The sequence below is a fragment of the Hippocampus comes genome, unplaced genomic scaffold, assembly GCF_001891065.2.
Source record: "Hippocampus comes isolate QL1 unplaced genomic scaffold, H_comes_QL1_v1.1 scaffold174, whole genome shotgun sequence".
Lineage (NCBI taxonomy): Eukaryota > Metazoa > Chordata > Actinopteri > Syngnathiformes > Syngnathidae > Hippocampus > Hippocampus comes.
In genome coordinates, this window is record NW_017805983.1 from 9546777 (window position 1) to 9571427 (window position 24651).

Genomic DNA, 24651 nt, shown 5'->3' on the forward strand with positions numbered 1-24651 from the left:
CAGGCAAAGGCCGAAGTGACAGACAAAATTGTCAGCTTGGGAAGAGTTTTTTTCTTCTCAAAAAAAAAAAAAAAAAAAATCAGACCATTGTCTTATAAAAAAGAAACCTAAAAACTTTTTCAATAAGAAGACAAGATGAATGTCGTAGCGCTACCCACCATGTTTTTCTCCAATTTAAAAACCTCAGCTACGCCGTCAGCGCCTCCAGCCTACGAGTAAAGTGAGATGTTTGACGCAAAGTGTGTTGTGGTCTGACGAGTCAACATTTAAATTTATTTTGGGAAATAATGTAGGTTGAGTCTTCCAGGCCAAAGAGGAATGGATTTCGGGTTTTTATTACAGTGAAACTTCATGCTCAACCCCACTCCACACCAAGAAGTTTCCCTCTAGCCTCCATCCAATGGCCCCACCCGACGCCCCATGATTACTCTTCACATTGATACAACATATCAGGGAAAACTGAATGAATGGCTTGTGCATGCTTTGAGCATAAGGAGAGAGATGCTTTGCAGGTTTGGTTTTTCTCTCTCTCTCTCTCTCTCTCTCTCTCTCTCTCTCTCTCTCTCTCTCTCTCTCTCTCTCTCTCTCAGGAGCACTGTGAGGAGGAGGAGAGCATTTTTTGAACCACATGTTGCTGTGCTTGATGTAAAGTGCTGCAGCAGCCTTCTTTTTCCCTCGCAAGCTGGCTTGATTCTGCCCCCACCTGTAGCAACAGTCCTCTTCCTCGTTGCTCGCGGAACGCAAACACAAAGCTGACAGAGCGTGGTCGGCGAGGAGGGAAGATATCTTTCATCATAAGTGGACTTGTGAGTCAGAGAGCTCCTCAGTGCAGGCTCGTTGACACAGATGAAAGGTAAGACTATGGCTGGCCCCATTTGGCTTTGAATGAACGTATATGTGCTGTCTCTCTCTCTCGCTCTCTCTCTCTCTCTCTCTCTCTCTCTCTCTCTCTCTCTCTCTCTCTCTCTCTCTCTCGCTTTTTCATTCATGTAGAATAATGTAGAAAAGGTCAGGGAGATGATTAAAGGTGGTCTGTCGTAGATCTTGATGCTCTTGATGCTGCAGCCATCATCCAAATGCCTTTCAAGTGGTGGTTACCACAGCAGCGGCGTGCTGTTTTGACACTGATGAGTTTAGAGTGCTGTAATGATACTGATGTAAAAGCCTGAGAGTTGTGGGGTTTTGAGGGAGGCGAGTGAGTCATGTGAGCAAGGAGGGGGTCTACAGGTACTAAAATACTAAAGACCAGAAAGTGAGAAGACTGCAAAGAGACTTCCCTGAAGGAGCATCGAAAAACACATTGCTTATAAGCTTGTTATCTTTTTGATGTTTTTGTGCATGGCAGTTATTTCTTGCCAGTCTGTATCTCAATGCTGGTCATTATGCTGCTCGAACTCATCCTAACAGTTACACTGCCTCTACAGGTCAATATAGATCAATATAGGCCAACAATTAGTTGGCTTATACATCAACCTGCCACATCATGAGACCACTTGCACAATCTATTGAACGCCAATACAATCGTTTTATAAACAAATGCTTTATTTAGCCTTTACCAAGATAATCATACTCACATTTGATTGACAATGTTTTGAGCCCGCTATAGTTATTGAACAATGGCATACAGACTGAGGGCTAAGCCGCCAGACATTGAAGAAAAAAGAGCAATCGTTTATGTCTGTGGTGGCTATAGTGAGTGGCCCCTGCTCTAATAGATGCCGTTCCTCAATTAAGGCAGATGACATCATCTATTTGAATGAATAAATGCAGAACCCCCCCCACACGCGCATATCCCTAAATATAAGATAATGCAATTCAGTGTCTGGAATTACCTCTACCTCTGTGTGTCATGATAAAACCACACTTGTTTGCAAAGAAGATGACATTTGCAGTAAGTTCTGCTTGCTATATGCACAATTTCAAAAAGAATTAAGGATTAGAAAAAGGAAAAGAATGATCTGTTGAAGAGCAGAGCTTCTCTCTGGGGCGGGAAAAATGAAGACATTTCCGAGGAGCTGGATTGAAAGTTTTGAAGAGTGAATTTCTTCAATGAGTATTGAATGAATGAAGTCTTAATACACCATAAAACAGTATGCAGTACGTTGATTTTGATAATACATATTACAATCCATCCATCCATTCATGGCCCTGGCTCCCCTGGCAGCTTTGTTTCACTTTACCGTATACGAGGTAGAAAATATTAGAGACCGCTTCAAATATTTGCAGCCATTTCTTACACTTGCAAGGAATTTCTGCACCCAAAAATAGCATACACATTTATTGTTAAATATGAGCATTGTTTGATCATCAATCATGTTTAATGTCCATCACTTTGAGTGGACACATGAGAGCAAATCACTCAATAGCTTACATCTGGATGACCTCCGCAAGAAGTGCTTTTAATCCAGTCGATGCGAGATTTGACTCGGCTGCGTAGATGTCTTCTATTGTGGCTTTAAAGACAAGAGGCTGCTGGCTCACTTTCAGTCAGCCTGCGGTCTAGCAAGCTGAGCCGTCTCTATGGAAATGGCTTTCGTCATAAGTTCCCATCAAGCCCTGTGATGGAGCTCTGTTGTGTGCACGCCCTGGATTGCAGGTGCAGGAAGCAACATGAGCAATGATGGGGCATGCGCAAGAGCCATGTGGGATTTTATTGATTCATTTCCATAATTGGGAACGCTGCCTTTTTGCGCACATAATTTTCTCTCTCTCACATAAAACAGATTGTTGGCTATCCTCTCTTGTTGTATCTTTGGAGTGTTTTTTTTTAGGTTACAACATTCAATGCCTTTACTGCTATGCACTTTAGTTACCAGTCTCGAGTAAATAAGCGGATACAATTCCACGAAGCCTGACGATAATAGGATAATTTCTCTCCACATATTTTGAACTCATGTTTTAATGAGTTGCGATAGAGAAGATGTTGCTCAACTGTCAATAGCTGATGAGACATGTTGTTCTTTTTTTAAGACCGCAAACTAGTTCAGATTGAATCCACTGTGCCTCTGCTGATGAAACCAATGAGGGCACTCGATTTTGCCTCACTGACTTTATCCACAATCAATTTCACATGATCATCAGTTAATAGCATATTACGTCCATCCATAGTTGAAACAAATAATACAAGATAAATTGAATTTTTACACCCGTGAAAAGTGACATCACGTTTGAATGCTTTTTAACCTGTAACCTATCATTTATATTTCCAGTACCGTACTTCCAATAGGAAAATAAAAAAATCCATAAAACACATCAGAGGTGCACCTGCGTCCCCAAAGGGATTCTGATCGACCCCAGAGGTTCCACTGCATCCTCTTGTCACCTAGCCCGAACATAAGAAGTTGCCATGTAATGATTGTTTCTCTCCATCATGTAAACACTCCTAACGGCAGTGCCATGCCCGGACTCATCAACAAGGAGAATCGTAGTGCTCTACCGCTCAGTGTCTCTGACATCACTTCCTGTGTCAGGGGCTACACTCAGACCATGACCGCTTCCATGACATATGAAAATATTGAAGATCATGCCATTGAAGGTAAGTTTTTTTTTTTTTTTTTTTAATCCTCTGAATAGGCATCATTGCCCGATGTAATTATTCTATTTCCTCTCTGATGGCTTTGCAGGTATCTTCATCTATCCACTGGAGGAAAAAAACATTGTTGTGGGCTTTGAGGCAATGATCTCCAGTCAGATTATCACGCTGCAAATCAAGGACAAAGCCAAGATTGATGACTGTTACCATAATTCATGCAGCACACCAAATGGCGCTCCGCCAAGTGGTGTCGGTGAGTTTGCTATCTTTCTTCTGTCTCCCGTGTCTTCTGTTGTTTTATGCTACTGTACATGCATAGCTTGGATTGGAAAGGTAGTTTTCTAGAAAGATCAATCGAGATCTATCTTATCTTCAACCTATCACCTTTAATATGAACAAACACTATAAGCACATTACAGGCATTACAACACTGGTTTCAAACTCAAAGCCTGGAGGCCAGATATGGCTCGCCACATCATTTTAAGGCAAATCATGTTGTGCATGTCTACTTCATACTTCCTGCAAAAACATCTAAACTGCAAATTGTCTTCACTTTTAATAATATTGATATATTGCAAGGATTTTTTAATACAATCCCCCCTTTAAAATATACAGTAGTACTAATTTACCTTTTTTTTTTTTTTTAATGGCTTCTACAATGAAAAAAATGTAATGCTGAATGTACTCAATTTTATTCCGTCAAGTGGACGCATAAAATAAAAGCATCAGGATCAAAATACATTTTGTAATTACCGGTAGAATACACATCTGAAAAAATGAACTCAAAGAGAAAAGAACTAATGCAGTTGGTCTTCCAGGACACATACTTCTGGATGAGGATTTGGAGAGGACAGTGCTAGTAGTAAACCTGGGGATCATTCCTCCTTTGGAGACAGTCCAAATTCTGGTCAGTACTTCCTGTGAGCTGTCCACTCTTCCCAGCGGCGGCATCAGTGTGACCACGCCACCAGCGTGCACGCCCCGCGTACAAAGGAGCATCAACGAGGAACAGGGCTTATCCCCAAACTTCTCCAGAATGTAAGAAATGCACAGATAGGTGTAACTGGAAAAGAACTTTTCTTTAAAAACACGAGTCCAGAACAAATGTCATCATGTTATGCTTTCTCTACCTTTCTGCTTTGTATTTGTGGGCTTGAACTGGGAATTTAGTTCAGTCGTAAATTCCTGTTTCCAGAAGAAAATTGTCTGTGTGGTCAGTCAGTATTTCGTTTCTTTTAGGAGGGATAAATATCAATGTGGCTCCAGCGCACACGATCGTGCTTCCACCCCCGCTCATTTTTGCTTGTTGGCTCTATTGGAGGATGAGGCCATCAACTCCATGGACTACCAGTTCAACTTCCAGCTGGAGATAAGAGCCCCCTACCTCCTCGCAGGTCAGAAGTGGAGAAAAAAATCCTGGTCCAGGTTTACTCTTCTGTGGACTGAGCATGTTCTTTGAGTAGTAACATGTGACATAACAAGTGACATGATCTGGCCAGCGCTATACTATACTCAGCGAGTCATCTCCGGGGCTTGTTGAAGCAGGAACCCTTCCTCAAACTCTGACACTGAAACAATAAAAACATCCTTGGGAGAATAACATCCTAAAATGCAGGTTCTCTCTCTCTCTCTCTCTGTCTCTCTCTCTGTCTCTCTCTCTCTCTCTCTCTCTCTCTCTCTCTCTCTCTCTCTCTCACCCACACACACACACACACACACACACACACACACACACACAGTGCACAATTTTTCCATGCTCTGTGTCTTTCTCACTTTTTTTCGGAATTGAGTGGAAAAAAAATGAATGGGATTGGGATTTTGAATGGGATTTCATGAAAAAAAACAACCCATTAAAAAGTACTACGGAACTGAAGTTTGAATCTAAAAATATAAATTTCCGAAGTCTCTGAACATTTTTGAGTTTGGAGTGAACATGTCTGCATTCAGGAGTTAGGAATTTGTACACAAATATAAAATCAAAAACTCCGCTATGGTGGTAGCAACTAGACTGACTCGTGATATCATGTTTACGTTCAAGAGACAGATGAAGGCGAAAGGGAAAAAAATGTAAGTGACATGATTGTTGATATTTGTGTAGGTGTGGAGAGCCCGTCTCACGCCATCCGAGCCGATGCTGACCCTTTGGCCCGTTCAGCCACCAGTGTGGTCATCACTCTGGCAGACAAGTACACTTATGACTGTCCTGTTAAGATCCTCATCTACCCTAGCGGTACGTCTATACAAGGTCACACTCAAGATAGTTTAGCGCTCACTCCAAGCCTCCTCCAGGCCACTAATGATGCATTTGTGTGTTTCGTTTTGAATGTATGAGGGCCATAACAAAGTCCTTGCATTTAGTCCACCTGAGGATTCCACTGCGTGGGTTGAGATGCGCCGGGTCTTTGTTGTTGTTTTCTCTCCTGGTGTCATCTTGTTGAAAAGCACCCGTGGGCCGCTTGTCTCCCTGAAGCAACAACCTTTTCTGTTGATCCGCTATCGTCTCATAGAGGCTTTGTTGGCAAACAGACCCACAGCTGGGGGTTGCCAATTTAGACAGATGGATAAGTGCATGAATGGATGGACGGATGGATGAATGGATAGATAATAGTGCTCAAAAGCCCATTTTAATCTGTGATGGCTTTATGTGTCCCGACAGGTGTTTTCGCTGCTGAGTTTAAAAAATGTCTTTGCCTTTTGCCTAGCACTTCAGGGTTTTGAAATAAGTTCTTTTTTTTTTTTTGCCTTTTCGTTTGACCTTGAAACACTTGTTATATTTTACCATGTGTTGTAATTCATAGCGATGACGTTTTAGAAAAAAAAAATTCCACCTGTTGCTGGACCTAACCCTTAATTCATAAATATTACTGAAGAGATTCCATATTATTCCATTATAATTATGAAAACCTGATTTATTCCTCCAATGAGGGAAATTAGATATCATTTAACTGGACTTTATTTCTAGTGAATATGGCAGGTTCCTAACAAATAGGTCAAGATGAAGACTAACGGAACTACCCTGGACTTTGTTGTTTTGAATTTTCTTGTTGTTGCGCTGACATGCTTGAGTATTTTTTTTTTTTGTGCATATGTGCATCTGTGATGTTTTTTTTTGCTTGTTTTATGTCTAGTGTTGTACTTTGGTTTCTTTTTCACTTTTGACTGTGGGGATGATACTGTCCTCCTTTTTTTCTCATATGTTGATGTTTGCAAAAACAAATGAAAAAAAGAGGCAAAGTGCACCACCACTTTTGATTTAAATGTGGCATAGGGCACAAACATTTGTGCGCCCAAACCCATTAAGGAAAAGATTAGCGCCCTGGGCCCAGAGGGCATAGCTGAGAAAGGACAAGGTCAAACAATTACACACCACAGAAAGGACAGGACAACATAATGACAAGATAATGAGAAAAGCTCGTTACACACGTTTTTTGTGTGGTGGGAGTCCTGTCCCACTTCCCGCACATGCAAAGTGGCCACTGGCTTGCTGTAAATAAACCATTCGGACAATTTTATACCACTGAGCTATTTTGTATCAGAATCATTCCAACACAGATGACTTAGCGTGACACAATGTGGTTTCCTTCAGAACCTCACGTGCCTCAAGTGCTCATCGAGAGCGGCGACATGACGCAGGATGAATATGATGAGTTCATCCATGGCCGCAGCGACTTCATCAAGGCCACAAAGAAGGACTCCAGCAATGAGAGGAAGGTAAGGGTGTCATTCAGCAGCTGCGCTGAGTGCCTGAGCTGATGAGGTCCATGTCACGGCATGTGTGGTTTGACGCACAACACAATGTGATGGTCTGCCTATTACGAACATGCATGAGCAAACAGTAGACAGTATTTGTTCAAACTTTTTGAAGGTGTATGTCAGTATCATGCTACTGTGATTGTAATTGGGTAAATTCGGAAAATTTACAGTGAAAATCATCTTGTCAATTGCTTTTGCAAGAGCATGTGTGTAGGCATCGCAAAGGCAAAATTGTTCTTAAGAGCTTTCGCCTGTGCGGTCATTTGTCCCTACACACTCTAATGTAATCAAATTGCGTTTCCATGGGAACTCAGCAATGGATCCATCCCCGCACTCGGCCTGGAATTTGCCTGTCACGTCCACCACTGCCATTGAAGCTCATCACTCATTACGTCTCCTCTCTGTTCCATAGGTGGAGGCCATCCACAGGCGTCTGCACAAGGACATCCTCCACAACCCTGTGGTCATGCTCAACTTCTGTCCCAACCTCAAGCCTGTCAACGCCGACTTAAGGAAGGTGCACGGAGAGTTCATCTTCCTCATTGATCGCAGCGGCAGCATGAGCGGTGTCAACATCACCCGCGTGAAGGTACTTCGCTCCCTGGAATTATTATATTGTTATGTCATGCACGAGAAGGAGCTGAGGCCAGTTCATAAAACCCATTAAGCTGCGTGACTATGTGAGGTCCCCACATTTAACGTTTATACACTATGTACATTATAAATAGGTTTGCCATGACAATATTAATGGTTAAATATGTCAGGCGAAAACAGACTGCCTTAAAATACATACCTGCGTTAAGTGAAATCCACAAAGACTCATTTTTTCCAAACCAAAATCATGACTTCTGTTAAGTCAAAAAAAGGTGTATTTATATGTTTAGAAGATCAACTTCATTGCTAAATGTCACTGTTATTTTCAATTAAATGGCTGCCAATTTAATGTGAAGCAAGGTTATCGGCATCTGTTGAATGTAACTAATAAAGAAAATTAGTTTTAAAATTAAGCCATCAGTAACTCAACTAAGTCACTTTTAGAGTCAAAAAATCAGTTAGGTAACTAAGTGACTCTTTCTAGGTAACTATGACAACATAAGTTACCGGTGGCGAGAGGTCAAGGAGCAGGTTAGATTTCACCGTCGCCTATTTTCTTCTCTTAAGATGAGCAGGTTGCTTGCTGCAGCACCGGAAGTGTTCGCAACCCTTTTGGTCGGCACAAGAGCTCGGTTTTGTCTGAGGTAGTTACTTCCACAGCCTTTTCGACATGCTGCTCACACATTTGAGGTGTCACTCTGTCCCAGGATGCAATGGTGGTCATTCTCAAGAGTCTCATCCCAGGCTGCCTCTTCAACTTAATAAGCTTTGGCTCCACCTTCAAATCTCTTTTTTCCAGTAGTCAGAACTACGAAGAGGTACTATTGAGGACTTGCGGTGTTGCATGTGATATTTGTTGTGTTTGTTGTTGTTTTCACTGCTTCTGCCTGGTTGAATATGAGCTACATACTGTACAGTGCTGTAAAAAGTATTTGCTTTGATTATTGCATTTGACAGTTGAGTAATGTGTTGTTTCAGTACATTCAGCACATATGCTTCCAATGTTTGAAAGCAGACAGAATGACTTGATTGCGCATGATTTTGAAGCCTCATGTTGTGGAATTAGGGTGGCACGGTGGGCGACTGGTTAGCACATCCGCCTCACAGTGCAGAGGTGCTGGGTCCAATTCCGGCTCCGGCCTTCCTGTGTGGAGTTTGCATGTTCTCCCCATGCCTGCGTGTGTCTTTTGCGGGTACGCCGGTTACCTCCCTCATCTCCAAAACATGCATGGCAGGTTAATGGAGCACACCAAATTGTCGCTAGGTGTGAATGTGAGTGTGAATGGTTGTTCGTCTATGTGTGCCCTGTGATTGACTGGCAACCAATTCAGGGTGTACCCCACTTGTTGCCCGAAGACAGCTGGGATAGGCTTCAGCATGCACACGCGACCCTCATGAGGATCAGCGGATTAGAAAATGGATGAATGGATGTATGTTATGGAATTATTTATATGATTTATTATGTATTTATTTTGTCATTCAATGTTTGTCAAAAATGTTTCCCCGCACATAAACACCCCTCATATACCCCCACACCCTCACAAATAATTTATGTACTCTCGTGAAACACATCAGGCTCATCAGGATGAGTTTCGCCAAGACATGGAAAACAGTGATGTGCTTCCTCAAATTCGAAGTGGAGTCCTTGTAGAGTGAATTTTGGACATTGTCATGCAGACAAATGACAGGTCATGACATGCGGTAGCTGCTCTTTTTTTTACTCTGTAAGGTAAACATATACTGTAGTATGTTGAATGGTTGGCCATGGGTGTTGTGCCTCTTTTGTGTGTTTCTCAATTGCTCTACCTCGTGGGGGTGTTTGTAAATTACGGCCCTTCAACTATCGACTTGCAAACCCAGTCGCAAATTTGTAAAAATGACAGAAGGGGATACCATGTTTGAGGCCTCAAGCGCTGTTTGAGGTTCACAGCATAGTGCCGTTGCATGAAAAAAAAAAAAAAGTTTCTGAAAATAAAATGCAAAGTGAAAGTGGATCCTGGAAGTCACAACACATTTGTCAACCTCTGCAGGACTGCTTAATCGATCTTTTTTGTGGCTCTGTAATATCAACTCGGCTTCATATTTCAGACCAGTCAGTTTCCGTGATGAGGGCAATGGGGAGCTTTTTAGAATTGTTATTGGACTGAACCAAAAGCAGACATATTACTCAAGAGCTGAAGTGGGGTATCAGGAGAAATAAGCTGGATAAAAATGATATTTTCTTTTATTTTCCTCTTGGTAGCGTTTTCAGTGATCTTCGCATATTAGAACGCAACACACACGTTTATCAAAACCAAACACGGTAAACGCCACAATACGCCACAGGACTGAATTTTCAACAAACATAACATGCATTTTTTTTTTTTGCCTTTGGAAGAAGTCTGAGTACCTAGAGTGAAGCCACACAAATAAGGAGAACAGACAAGTTCCACATGACTACAGATCTGATCCCAGTACCTTCTGGCTGTGAGGCAATCATGCTAACCACTCATTTACTTTGCTGCTTGTTAGTGTAAATTGGAATTCTCCCCGCTGGGACACTAAATGTTGGTTTGATGTCCCCCCGCCCCCGATCCAGGAAGCACTAGCCCTGGCTTGCGAGTACGTTCGTAAGATCCGAGCCGACATGGGGGGTACAAACATCCTGGCGCCCCTCAAATGGATTCTGAGACAGCCAATGTTTCCCGGACACCCCCGTTTGCTTTTTCTGCTGACCGACGGTGCGGTGAGCAACACAGGCCAAGTCATCGAGCTGGTGCGCAGTCATGCGCGCTACATCAGGTAGGTTCACTACGTGTATGCGTCGTCTTATGTTTCACAGTGCATGCTCACGATGCTCTCTTGGCCCCATGGAGAAGCCTTTGAAGGATTGGCAGGGTTTAATTGCAATGGCTACTCATTGCTGGAGCTTACATCTCATCAAAATGCAATCTGTGAACATATGGAACCGAAATAACGTCTGACTAATAAGACGTCAAAGGCAAAATAGATTCAGAGCACTGTGGGAAATCATCTTGTTTTCCTGCTCGGCTGTAAGTCTCAAAATCCTTGTGTGGAGTCTCTGCAGAAATGGATTAGGCCTACTTAAATGCCTTTGTCTCCTCGTTGTTATTGAACGACTGCCCCAAAATGGTCACGCACGCAAAGCCTGCCAGTTCAGATGTCGCTCAATCTCTCTTTCTACCCTGTGACATTTACGTTTTATTTGGCCTGTTTTTAAGCTCATCTCCTGGATGTTTTGATGGTTTGTTACAAAACACGGAACTTTTTCTGAAAGACGATCACAGCAATGATTGTTATGTGGCATCACCAGAAGATCATATCACTGACTCAGCTTTCTATTTGGTCTGAATAATTTGCCAAGACTGCACAGAGCCATAAAGGGACCTATTTGAGAAACAATCTGGGGATTGTTATATGTAATGTTTGACGGCAGCATCTCTCACCATTCATGCGTAAGTTATGTCGGCACAGATGCTTTACGTTCGGCATCGGGCAGAATGCTTGCAGAAGGATGGTGCGTGAACTTGCAGCAGTGTCCAGAGGAACAGCTGAGTTCCTGGCCGAAGGCGAGAGGCTCCAACCAAGGGTAGGTCCGGTCCTTTTCCCAGTCGTCACAGTTCCAATGTCCCATGAATCTATCACCCATCTTAATGATGCAGAACTTACTATCGGTACTAGTACAATACTATCTTCTCTCTCACCTCTGAATATTCATCAGTTGATGCATCGAGCCTTGGGATAGGACTTCACCAGCCCGAGTTGGTTGGAAAACTCAAGTATTTATGCTCCAACTTGAAGACAGGCCATGATGAGAGCTCATTCTGTTGGAATGCAAAATACAGTTGTTAAGATACCTTGCAGAGACGCCTACCGCCATCAAAAAGAGCTGGTGGGAGGAAACTCTCTCATTAAGATTCCATTCATTTGGAAGAGACTGTGTTTGTTATTTGCTGGAGGCAAATTCAGTGAGACTTTTGGGAATAGATGAAAGGACGGATGAGAGACAAAGAAAAGCCAAACAGTCCACAATTCAATGTCCTGACAACGTCTGGTTTACATTCTTGTGAGAAAAAAAAAAAGTAGTATCACAAGGGTTGTTGTCAAGAATTTTGGCCTGCTTCCAGTAAATAACTGGAAGAAAGGCAGCAATTTTCTTTTTCCCTGCTCTCGAACAACATTATATGCGTTGCAGATGATAAAGACTCTGAAGAAGACCATGTGTCCGGTCCTCAGTGACATTTCCATCGATTGGCTCTTTCCTGAGACCAAAGAGGTCCTCCTTTCACCAGTGGGCAACGCCTTCCTGTATCCTGGGGACAGTCTCATTGGGTACGCCGTGGTTTGCGATGCCACCCGATACCACGCCAACCCCAAATCTGTAAGTATGATGTTTTGGGTCATGGGAATGGTCCGAGTAAAAAAATTCCAGTTCCTCCTTTGCAATTCAAGTGATAGCATTGCAGGGGGCCTGAGACCCTCATGAGGAAAAAGCGGTTCAGCTCATGGATAGATGGAATTGGCAGTGAATTCAAGACTTTTGTCCTGTTTTTGTTTTAATTTCTCATTTTAAAAAAGAGCATTTAAGCAACAGGTTTTTCCTCATGAGATTGTTGGGTGAAATTTGAAGCTTTTTACTCGTGTGGTCTGAATGGGTGGCAACATTTACATACACGTGCTGATAATAGCCCTGGGTTTTGAAAAGGTTATCGACCAAACATAGCAACTGGGGAATGAGCAGTATGTTGATGGTAATGGCTTGTGGCAACAGATTGTTAAAAAACAAAATAAAACAAAACAAAACGAGACTCCCTGGAAAATTTTGAAAGTCACAAGCCACATTAGTCGGTGATCAAAAAAGTTCATATAGAACACTGGCGGCAAAGTGTTATTTCTATAGCGTTGCCCTTTGAAAAGATAGAATATCACGTTTACAAATGTGGGGGATGTACTCATTTTTGTGAGATACTGTAAGTGGTCGTGATGTTGTGGCTGGTTGCTGTCGTCTGTATAGAATTTTCAGAACATATTACGGTTGTCGTTTTTTGGGATGTGTGGAAGTGTCGAACCCTCTTTATCTTCTTTAACCAATCAAAGAAGAATGGCTCCTCAACACATTTGTGTCACGGTCAACAGGACAAAAGACGACGATACAGCATGATGCGCTCCGTTGGCTCTGGCAGCTCCGTCTTTTATCACTCCCAAGAAGAGGACCCGCTGAAGACCTCTGCTGATGATCAGGAATCTTACAGAGAAACACCGAGCGAGGTTCTCCATGATGACTCGAACCAGGAATCCATGATGAATGCCGCTGTGGAAAATAACGGTGGTAAGAACCTCAGTAAGCTCACTTTCTGTCCATAGTCTAAACTCATTTTCTAAGGGAGCCAAGATTCCGGTATTACAGGCCAATTCATGATGTGTTTTCACTCGACCGTCTTCCTTGTCCTGCCTGGTCCATTGTCAGCGTTGGAGGGTCAGACGTCAGCACGAAGGCGAGCGTACAGCACCAACCAGATAACTGAGCACGTTCCAGCTAAGAAGTACACATCCAGTGATCCCAGTTCCGTCATGCCAAAGAATCCTCTTAGGCGAGCCAAAGTCCAGGAGCTGATTGGATACATGAGTCCGGAGCATGAGGCCCAGTGGAAGAGAGACTACCAGGTAAAACACACATAGACTGTAAGGAGAATATTGAGTAAGCCGGCACTTAAACCCCTGAAATTTTTGGAGGACTTTTCATTGTATGACAAGTACATTCAAGTGGTGTGTGGAAACTTGAAATATGTTGTTCATTCATTTGGGATCATTCATTTTCATGAACACATTTGTTTTATTTTCAGCTTCAGCTGATCAGTCTTTGTGCCGCATCTTCGAGAGAACATCCAGTAGGCGTTCCCCTTCCGCTCCAGCATCACCCGTCAGGTGAGGCGGGCTCAGAAATGCCGACATTGGCCCCGGTCCGGAACACTGCTGGAGAGGATGGTTCTAGATCGTCGACAGATAGCCCATCTTCAGGAAGTGCGGGAGATGCAGGTGATAACTCTCGACCAAAGTCCAGAGACATTTATTGCAACCTCTGATTTGAACGCCCCTTCAATTTGAATCAATTGTAACTGGACTGTTCTGCAGAAGCGTGCACGGAAGGGGTGTGGGGGGATGTGCAATAGGTACCTTGGCACATGCCCCTTTGCCCCTTGATACCTAAAATAAATCAGTTAACTTGTCTTTTAATGAGATAATACAATTTGTTTAAAAAAAAAAGTAGGTTTAAATTAACTCATTTTGGGTAAATCCCTAGCAACACACCTCCCACTCCAGAATAACCTTTAGAGTTGTCACATAATAGGACCTTGGCTGAATGTAGTCGGATTTGGGGCATCAGGTTCAAAACAGGCCAAATTATCTCCATGTACCGCTTTAGGAATCAATCTGCCTCATTGCAGAAGGATACAGCCACCAGCTGTGTCAGGCTGAAACGCCACAGGAGAACCGCATCGCAGACATGGGCTCGGCGGGCCAGCAGAGAGGGGAGTGCAAAGCCGTGGTGTCAGGTCTGCTCTGCGGAAAGCCTGTCCAGTGGGAGGTGCTCTTTGACGTCGAGCCCTTCCTGAAGGGGCGGGAACGCGAGGAGAAGGTTCACGAGGAGCTGTGGAACGAGACCTTCCACCATCTGGCCGCACGCTCCATCATACACGACTTTGAGCACATGGCAGAGAGGGAATGCGACATTGAGCACGGTGAGGCCAAGTTCCATGAATGACTCACATGAAGACACGTCAAATTCTGACATTTACATTATGTAGGCTGAAAGATCTTGCTAAAAATTGGATAAACATTATTGCTCAGTGTCCAGGAGTATTTTTCCTCTCACGCAATGGGTAATTGTTACATAAGTGAGGAGTGAACCGTGTAAACGATAACAGCAAAGTAGATGGCACTGAATACCACACAGACTGGTAGAAATGAAACGTGATATAATGCAGCATATTCTTATGTGGCTTCACAGGCTCTGGCAGGAAGTACCACGTTTACGCCATTCACACCAGCAAAGCGTGCAACATACTGAGCAAATACACTGTGTTTGTTCCCGTCGATCTGGACACAAATGAATATCTGCAGACATGCATTGACTATATCAAACTCGGTGAGTTATATTTTTCATTGTCTGGTATTCACCCACGCTATGACAAGTGTTTTATCCTGCTCTCTTCATGCGTTATGTAACATTGGGGCTAATGAATATAATAACCACCCTGACAGTGATGACCCGAGGCTAGGCTGGGCAAAGTTCCACAAGAAAAGAGCCAGTTTCAAGTAGCGGCTGAAGCACTATCATGTCAAAGTCAAAAGGAAAGTGGAGCTGCAGTTTCAGCACAGATTAACATGAGCTAACTGTTGCCAGCGTTAGTTTCTGATAAGCAGCACACACTCAATCATCTGGCTAAGTTGTTGAGTTTGGAGATGTGCCCATTCGCCACATACGCCCAATGAAGTGATTGGCTTCTGGGTTAGGGTTGTGGTTGCTCACGCTCTGGGCCGCGCTTCCACAAGGAGAAGCAAGTAGTCGTATGCAGCGAACATTTGCTGCTTAAATGGCCAAATCAAGCGCATGAAGACACTCACCCGGCAAGATCCATCTGACTCGTCGTCATTGCAACGAAAGCCAGGCTCGCCATTAATCCAGTAGTATATTGGGAAGGATCAGGGTTGGTTCAATTGCATGAGACAATAGATGTGATATTTTAAATTTGCAGGGGGGTGGGGGGGGGCATCATATTGTATGTTTCGTGCAAGACAATTTCCTTGGTCTAGCTAAGTCTTAATCATGTGACCAGAAATCTGCACCTCCTCTATGCTTTATGTGGGGAGTTACTTTATATTCGGATTAGAAAATAATATTTTTAGTTATTATTGTTTTGATTATTGTCTTTCATCATGAATATATAGCTCTTTGTTACAGCTGCGGTTAGTGCTATATTAATAAAGTTGAGTTTTCACTACATTTTTACGTGACATTCAATTTAAGAAAGGCATTTCATTTGTTATTTAAGGTAGAACTAAATACAAAGTTACTCCAGCTGGGGCACAGCAGTTTTTCTCTACGCAGCCCAGGCTCCAAGTTCTCCTCTCAAAATACGTTAAAGTGAGTTCACCAAGCTGAACAGGAAGACAAATATAGATATACGCTGCGGAAGACCTTGCACAAGGACGGACTGCTCGTTTCACTTTTAACGAGTCAATTGGCATTGTTCCGTGCGCCAAAACTGGAAGTTACATCATCGTTTGAGACGCCAGAGACAAACAAATACATTTTACTCATCAATTGCTGATGTACTATTTTCCCTGCTCATCTAAAAAACAGATAGACATATATTTTTGTTGTAATAATGTATTTTCATTTTTATTATTTAAATTTATGTCTCTTTCAGGGTGACACAGCAATTGACATGCTGCCATTACTATCTTTCTCGTATTCAGGTGACGGTTTAAAAAGAAGCTCACGCTCCAGTTCAGGAAGCAGAAAGAGCCAAGCTTACTCCATTGGCCTGGGCCGCTCTCAGTCTGGTGGTGTGTCGGAAGAAACTGAAGACATGTCTAACAGTATGCTACTTTCTCTCTAGGAGCCACAAGGCTTCTTTAATTGCATGTTAGTAGATGACTGTTGTGATCAAACGAAGGAGGCACATTTTGTGCATTCGTAAGAGGACCAAAAATGGTATCCCATTATTTTTTTTCTGATAGATGAAATGTCAAGATCACCTTATTATTGCAATCCAGAATTGTTTGGCTTTTATGTTACATATCATTAAAAACAACTGGTGTATACTCTGCGGTGATGATAATGTCCGAATCAAAAACACAACACAAATAAATTCATGTCCAATTTTGCGGGTTTTCTTGTTCCAGGCTTAGAAGACGGCATTTCTCCCTGCAGCACTCCGTCCTCATCCAGCTGGGAGAAATATAACTTCACAGAAGGTACAAACGCAAAAGCCACTTCATTCAGATCGAAAATGTGTGTCACGATTGTTCCTTTATACCCCAGGCCGTTACAAAATACCTCATAAATTGCCAAGATCTTGTGATTGGCTGGTAACCAGTTCGGAGTGTACCCCGCCTCTCATCTAATAACAGCTGGGATCGGCTCCAGCACGTCCGCGACCCCAGTGAAGATAAGCCGTTCAAAAACTAAACTAAAATGAAGCATTTTTAGAATAAAAAAAATAAAAGCAAATAAACACTCACAAACCTGCTTTAAAAAAATTAAAACTACTTGAATTAAAAAAAAAAACCCAAAACGTTCAAACAAAATAAAAACTCAAATCAAAAAATCCCAGACAATGACAACATGACAACCCTGGTTTAGACACATTTGGATACATCTATCCCAAAGATCCCCGATCTCTGTGACACGCACCCTGGGAGAATATTAAAGGCTTTCTCAGAGCTTCTACAAAAACAATGGATGAATATGTTTCCCAAGTCTCAGCGGGAGCAAACGTGCAAATACTGCAGGCAAAATCAAGCCATGTGCGTGTCCACAGTGCGATTCATTTTTTTCCCCCTCTCCCATCTTCCTCTCCTAGGGACTCAAAGGAGTCCATCAGTGACATCGGACCAGTCTCAGAAGTCTTTGGAAAGTCTTTTTTCTGCCAGGTTGGTGGCTGGAGCTGGCATGAAGCTCTCTCTCTCTTTCTCTCCTCTGTCCACCTTGCCTGTCCTCCCACTGAGCCTTCGTTGGGTTCAAAGGTTCTTCCTTAGTGACAGTTTTTCCTTGCCTGTTTCATCATCGTGCTTACTCATGTGGAATTCAGTTAGCTTTTACGGCGTGTGGTTCTAGACCCGCTGCCCAATGTGAAGTGCCTTGAGATCACATCTGGTGTAAATTGGCACCAATCTAAATAACACTGAGTTGACTTGAGGCCTGTGTCTTCTTGGCCAGGTTGGCGCTCAGCAGGACTCGTCTCCTGACAAAGGCCGCCAAAGGATTCATGAGCCGATCCCATAGCAAGTCCGGTGATTCCATGGGAGAGAGTGACAACGAGAACAAGGACTACATTCCTCTGGTGGGGATCTGAATTATGCGACCAGAGAGCGATTATGGCTCCGTTCAAACTGCAGGGTGTGATGCCCAATTCGGAGTATTGCTGCTAAATCAGATCTTTTGATGTTCTCGTTCACATTACAAAAACAAATGCGACTTTGAATGTGAATGCAACGTGTCCGTGATGTGATCCACGTGTGCAGGAAGCACGACGTTGAGAAAGAAATGACGTCACTTGGCGCAGTGATTACGGAAGTAAATCTGGTCCTGCGTGCAGGGACGCTCCTCGATCTCCTTAATTCATAAAGTGACGTCACATCATTGCCACACATAGCAAATGAAACGTGTGCATGGCTGAAATATTACTGCTACTACTACTAATAATAATAATTGTAATAATACAACATTGTATTTGATATTCCACAGGTGTTGCTGCAGCTGGCGTGTGGCGCTTTCCCGCTCGACCTCGCCCTGTGCGACACCATCAACGTGCCCATGGACAAGCTCAAGTGGACGTCCCCCTTTACCAGCCACCGCACCAGCCTTGGACACCTGTCCCACTCGAGCAGCCGGCGCGCAGAGAGCGCCGAAGACGATTCAGGATCATGCGACCAACAAACAGGTACGAAAGATCCTCTCCCGTCCGCCAGATACCAGGCGGACAACGAACCGGGCGCTCCGGTGACAAGCTCTCCTAGCGGTGCGCAAAGGAGGATGCTGGACCCGGAGAGCCTGGTGTGGGCAACGGCGGTAGCCCTGGCTTGGCTGGAGCACAGCTCCGCTAGCTACTTCATCGAGTGGGAGCTGGTGGCCGCGAAGGCTAGCATGTGGCTCAGCGGCCAGGACATCCCGGAGGGCCGAGATGTGGCATCGGTCAAGGCGGCGGCCAACCAGCTCTTCATCATCCTCAGACACTGGGATGACAACCTGCAGCTGAACATGCTTTGTTATAACCCCAACAGTGTGTGATGCTACTGCACCTGCCTACGCTTGTCTCTCTGAGGTCCGTCAGTGTTGTGAGCAATGTGCATGCACTTTTTTCTGTGTGTGTGTGTGTGTGTGTGTGTGTGTGTGTGTGTGTGTGTGTGTGTGTGTGTGTGTGTGTGTGTGTGTGTGTGCATCCTACAAACATATCAGAGTCAGAACGTTTACATGCACAGTCTTGCTCCACTGAGACATTTATTTAAAGTGCTTGCAGATGAAAAAGTACACATGCAGAATGTGCAGAACAAAACGACTGTAGGCTACCATCGGTAGCGCTTAGCCTCCTTATCATATCCTACTCGAGACGTTAACCTCTTGTTGACCTACTATGCCACAGACGACCCAAGAATCTCTTGACTCCTACAAATAATTATTTTGTTGTACACATCTGCTGCAAACATGCACCACATTTATATTTAAAAGTTTGAACTACATTTCACTGCTGGTGTGGTGGTACAATTGCCTGAATGCAGTGCAGGCAGTGTGATTTCAGTTCCCACGCAAAGATGGTGTGCATGTGAATCTGGATTTTTTTTCGTCTCTATATATGTGCCCTATGACTGACTGGTGTCCAGTAAAGGGTGCAGTCGGTCTTTTGCGTGGAGTCAGCTGGAAAAAAAAAAAAAAAGACAAAAAAGACAAAAAAAAATTTTTAAATATCAATTTGCGCAGACGTGCAAAAAAAAAAAAAAAAAGACAAACACAAACTGTAATATGCATGCCATACCAGTAGGTGGGAACATCCCTTTCAGAAGAAACAACATGCATGACCACCAATCACTTGTTCTCTTTTGTTGTTTGGAAGTAACGCAAGTCACCTATACATGTTAGTGATGTAGTAAACGTGCGCTTGGATGGACATGTAAACACAACAACAGCGCTGTGGTTGACTATTGTTGTCTTGCCTGTAATCTACGTGAGCATGAACACTTGCAGATGTGCATGTTCTCATCCCACATCTGAAGGATCTAAAGCGCTGCACTACCAAATAATCCGTCTTCAGATGAAAAAAAAAGTGTTGCTGTCCTGTGTTTTAGAATTTTCAAAACAATCTATTTTTTGACATTTAAATAAGAATGATCAACGTCTACTCTTTATTTATTTATTTATTTTTTTTATGAGAGAACTACATTTTTGAGATGGATTTTTTTTTTGCACCAACTCCAAATATGCCCTTGTTTTTTCACTACCACATCAGGCTTTCATCAAAATAATAAAAATAGAATAACAATCATATAATATGGAATATATGTGATAAGAATTATGAATTAAGGGTAAGGTTCAGCAACAGGTACATTTTCTTCCTGAAACATCATAGCTATAAATTACAATGCATGTTAAAATCCATATTGCACATGCTTTAATAGGTCAAACTTAAAAACCAAAAAATTAAATGTCAACAACCTGATGTGCTAGAAAAAAAGGAAAGACATTTTTGAAACCAGAATAAAACAAACAAAAAAACATTTAGGGTCGCATGAAGCCCTCTCTGATTAAAATCAGTGTAATTTTACAAGTGCTTTAGCTTCTTTTTTTGTACAATTTCAATCATGCTTCCGTGTAGCTTAAAAGTCCAGTTCCAAAAGTTCATGAACACCATGTAAACATATTGAAGGAGCATGTTCTTTGTTGAGCAAACAGTGTTATGTTTGTAACCTAACCAAGAAATATGATTGACTGTAAATGTTTACAATTATTCATGTAGCAAAACAAGCCAAGGCAAAGAACAAACTTCAATGTTAGTAGCCATTTTTACTCATAAGAAAAACAAAAGGCCTCAACAGTGTGAAAAACTCCATAGGACTGTTTTTGTTAATAATAAAAAAAATTGAACTGTTAATCTATATTGTACAAGTCGTAGAATAGCACGACATAGAAATCTGGGACCTACTCCACCCAGGAAAACTAAAATGAACCTTAATATGTCTTCCCCCCCCCCCCCGCCCCCACAATAATGCCACGAATGAACTAACTAGCTAAATATATATTGAACAAACAGACAGATTTTATTAATCACACATGACCTAAAGCATAATGTTCTTAATGTTTACAAGTGAATTATTTATTATAATACAGTATCTATATTGTTTGCAACAAAATATCCATGCAATCAGAAAAATACTCTTTCTCTGTGTAAATGACCTTAGAGTATTTTTTCAGTTGTCTGAATATTTCTGACAATGATGTGAAAATGGAAAAAGAAATTAATTGGTTAATGAATTTAAAATGTGTTCTACAACTAAAAGTTGGCGCAAGTGTTGAATTTATTAGATGACAGTTTATTTAAAATTTTACTTTGCTTGTGGCCCAAAAATGAGGATGTTGCGGAGAAACTGACTCGGAGTTGAAAATATCTGCAGCATTTATTTCTTAACACACAGTATTACCACAAGTGCCTCTATTGCAAATATGATTGCGCATTCAATGTCCCTTATTCACTCCCCTACCCGCCCCCTCCCGACATTTCTTGATTCCTTTGGGGTACTTACGGGCATCTTTCACCAGTAGTTTTGTTCCCTCTGCGTCATCGTGCTGCTTTACTCAGGTATCCATTCACCTTGTCTGTAGCTGATTGCATCACTTGCCTTGCATGAGAATGGGCGGCTAATCTGTGTTGCCCCGGTGATGTTAAAATTACAAGTGTTTTTTGACAAGCCTTGCGAAGTGTTAGTACAGTGTCATGAACTGTAGTACTGTACTATTTATTTTGTGATGTAGTTGCAGTAACTAGTGCCGCTGTTATGGTGAAGAGGTCTATTTTTATGTAACTTGCTATGTGTGCCTTTGAAAATGAATATTGTCAGTTGTACTGATGCTTACACTGCCGTTACAGGTGCATGTAATAAAATGAGTTCACAAAAAATATTTGTACAGACTGTACAACAACTAGTCTTACTTTACTTTTTTGTCTTATTTTCCCCTCTGCCGAAACATAAGACCACTGTAAAGTGACTTGCAATTAATAGGTATTAAATTGGAGGACAAAAAACAAAAAACTAATTAAAAAAAACACACACACACAAATACGGTTCAAAAATACAAATACATAGTCATCTCTCAGGTCCGGTGTAAGTTTCCAAACTACCTCGCGTTTGTTGCTAGGGCAGCGGAAGCAAGTCAACAGCTGTGCAACTACTTCCGAGCATCTGCGCGATGGAGCGCGTACTCGGTTTTCACGCATGCGCACCTCCCACTCAAATTCGACATTGACAAGACGAAAATGTACCGGTACTATGACTGTTCTTAAGCGTATGGGGAAAGTCTGATTTGGCGTGTTCTCTCCTGTTAAAATGTCGTTTACTTTTGGTGCGCTGCATTTCGGGATGCGCAACGTCAATGTCAGCAAAACGATGGGGCGATGAAGTTGGCGTCAGATGCATCCCCTCTGTAAATAATGCGAGTCAATCACACCAGCCACTTGTCTAATTTTTAACACTATTAAGCGTTGAATACATCCATGTTTTTTGGAGGATACAAATGTCAACATGCACTTCAAAGCAACTGCCAACGCTGTGAAAAAAATATCACTGTTGTTTGTGTAATTTTGAGACCGTCTTGTAGCGGCCATGACGAGCTTCTACGCGAATGCACATTGAGCATTGTCTGCCATCCTGTGGTTAACACTGGTATTACGTCTTTCCTGCCTTTTTCACATTTTCTCCCCCAAAATTCAATGGAGTGACACTCCAAGTGTGTGATCGCGGGCCGCCGATTTCCAATCCTTGATCTATTTTTCACCATCACAGTGCGCTTAACGGAGACATTCGAAACGCTGACCTTGTACTTGCTGCCAAAGGTGCATCAATTACTTTTTATTTTGATTTCTAATACATGTGCAAAACTCTTTTCATGTCATGGGGTGTTGTCCGTAAGATGAGGAAAAACAATATTATTCTTACAGTTGGACACCCCAGAGGTCATACAATTTTGAATTGACGAGTAAAATACGCCACTAATGGCGCCAAAAATGTTGGATTCATCATATGATCTATCAGTGCACACCTTTAGAGCTAATTTCAGTGAGAATCATAGGTTTAATGGATCAGATTTTGCTCTTTCCTTGGCTTTTTTATTTTAAAGAAGGAGCAGCCTCAAATAAAATCGGGATGTTCAGAGAAGATTGTGAGAAGGCAAGAAGTGAAGTAAGCAGACTAACATTTAAAGTACTAAGTAATCTCACCACATCGTCAATTCAAAATTAAGGAAGATTGTTTTATTGTTTTTATGATGGAGAAGTGGTTTGGACAATGGATGCAAAGAGTCCCTGAGCACTTTAAAGAGCCCAGAAGTGTGGTAATACTGGTATACATCCATTATGCCAATAACGCAGAGAGCTGAAGCTACAATTACAGTTATAATTCAACTTTTTAAGAAGTTATGAACAAGAGAGTAGAAGCTACAGCTATACCTGTTGGTTTTAGTGTGTACAGTTAAATTGTGCCTACCTGAGGGAAGGAGCTGGAAAAGGTAGTGACCAGGATGTGGAGGGTCCAAAAGAATTTTGTCTTTGTTAATCATTGTCTTAGTTCTTGCAGCATGCAAGTCCTAAAGGGTGTGGGTAGGGAGCTATTTATCGTACGGTCTCTGCAGTCGACTGTCCGTTGCAGTCGGATTTTATCCTTCTTTGTTGCGGCACCAAACCAGACTGCGATGGATGAACACAAGACTGATTCATTGACAGCCGTACAGAACTGCCTCAACACTTTCTGTGGCAGGCCCAGTGAGCTACTCCTTCAGTCTTTGGCAGATAAAAGTATATAGGTCATTATGCAAATTAGCTAAACTGTGACATTACAATTTGGGCAAAAATTGATGCGGAAATTCAAAGGGGTAGCTAAAAAAAGTTAATTTCACACTGGATGCACTAGACTGCACATGGGCCACACTTTCCCCTCCATGGTCATCCCGTTGTAATCCTCCTCCTCCCCACCTGGCACCAGTCACCGGCCCATACTCCAGTTGGGGTGGGGTGGTCTATCCCTGTATGCTCTGCTGGTGGGTGTTGGCCTTTTGCGTGCCGGAGATGGATTGGGGATGACTGTGTTGGAGCGAGCAGGGCGGTGGGTGAGGGTGCTGGTTGGCCAGGGGGAGGCAGTGGTTCACTGCGTTCTCTTCCAGGTGGCCAGTTTGGGAGTAGAAGGGCCCCCTGGGTCCCTCTTCCTGCTTGGCTTTGGAGGGTCCTTCCTCCAGGACATTCCTGATCTTTATTGTTGCATGTTGTGACTGAGTTGCTTGGTGTAGAGCCACTCTTGAATTTCTTTTCACAGCTCTCATGACTGTGGAAACTTCGTGGGGTCTTCCCTCACTTGCATTCAATTTCTACAGGTGCTTCGGTATCACAAAGTCACTCCCACCAAACTCCAATTGCAACGCTGGTTACACTACCCCAAACCACTGGAGTACTGGAACCTTGAGTGTGTTTGTTACTTTGACTTCAGTTAACAAAGACATACAGTACTGATAGAGATCATGAAATACCTGATTATTTATACAATCCTAGTTGGATGCTATTTGTAGATGTCAAAAAGTAAATATGTTGGGGGAAATCCGGAAATCTGGATGCCCGTTAAAGATTAAAAATCCATGGAAAAACACGATGACTGCAGAGGGAAGGGTGAACGGAGAGGCAATGAGAAACAAAGCAAACAAAAGAAAGCAGCCTTGAAACAAAAAAAAGGCGAGAATGGAAAACTTAAAAGATGTGAAAATGCTGAATAGGGACAATGAAACAAAATTAGAC

General features: G+C 42.6%; 1 protein-coding gene and 1 long non-coding RNA gene across 3 annotated transcripts; one reads left to right on the top strand and one right to left on the bottom strand.

Moving 5' to 3' along the window:
• The first annotated feature begins 603 nt into the window (after positions 1-603).
• On the top strand, positions 604-19525 carry vwa5b1 (von Willebrand factor A domain containing 5B1). 2 transcript variants are annotated; one of them, XM_019891184.1, is made up of 22 exons: positions 604-853; positions 3393-3535; positions 3624-3785; positions 4351-4570; positions 4772-4926; positions 5631-5762; positions 7119-7243; positions 7698-7874; positions 8587-8697; positions 10458-10660; positions 11354-11468; positions 12075-12260; positions 13016-13208; positions 13347-13543; positions 13723-13915; positions 14326-14619; positions 14889-15026; positions 16361-16483; positions 16790-16861; positions 17470-17539; positions 17826-17949; positions 18354-19525. In XM_019891184.1, the coding sequence occupies exons 2-22, from the start codon at positions 3397-3399 to the stop codon at positions 18894-18896; spliced, it is 3672 nt and encodes a 1223-aa protein (XP_019746743.1). In that variant the 5' UTR covers positions 604-853; positions 3393-3396; the 3' UTR covers positions 18897-19525. The 2 variants fall into 2 exon arrangements, with proteins under 2 accessions (XP_019746743.1, XP_019746744.1); XM_019891185.1 differs by having other exon boundaries at positions 13016-13205.
• LOC109528504 (uncharacterized) lies at positions 19014-22446 on the bottom strand. Its single transcript, XR_002170692.1, has 2 exons — positions 22213-22446; positions 19014-19520 (listed from the first exon to the last, which is right to left on the bottom strand). It is a non-coding gene; the product is annotated as an uncharacterized LOC109528504 (long non-coding RNA).
• Positions 22447-24651: the final 2205 nt, after the last annotated feature.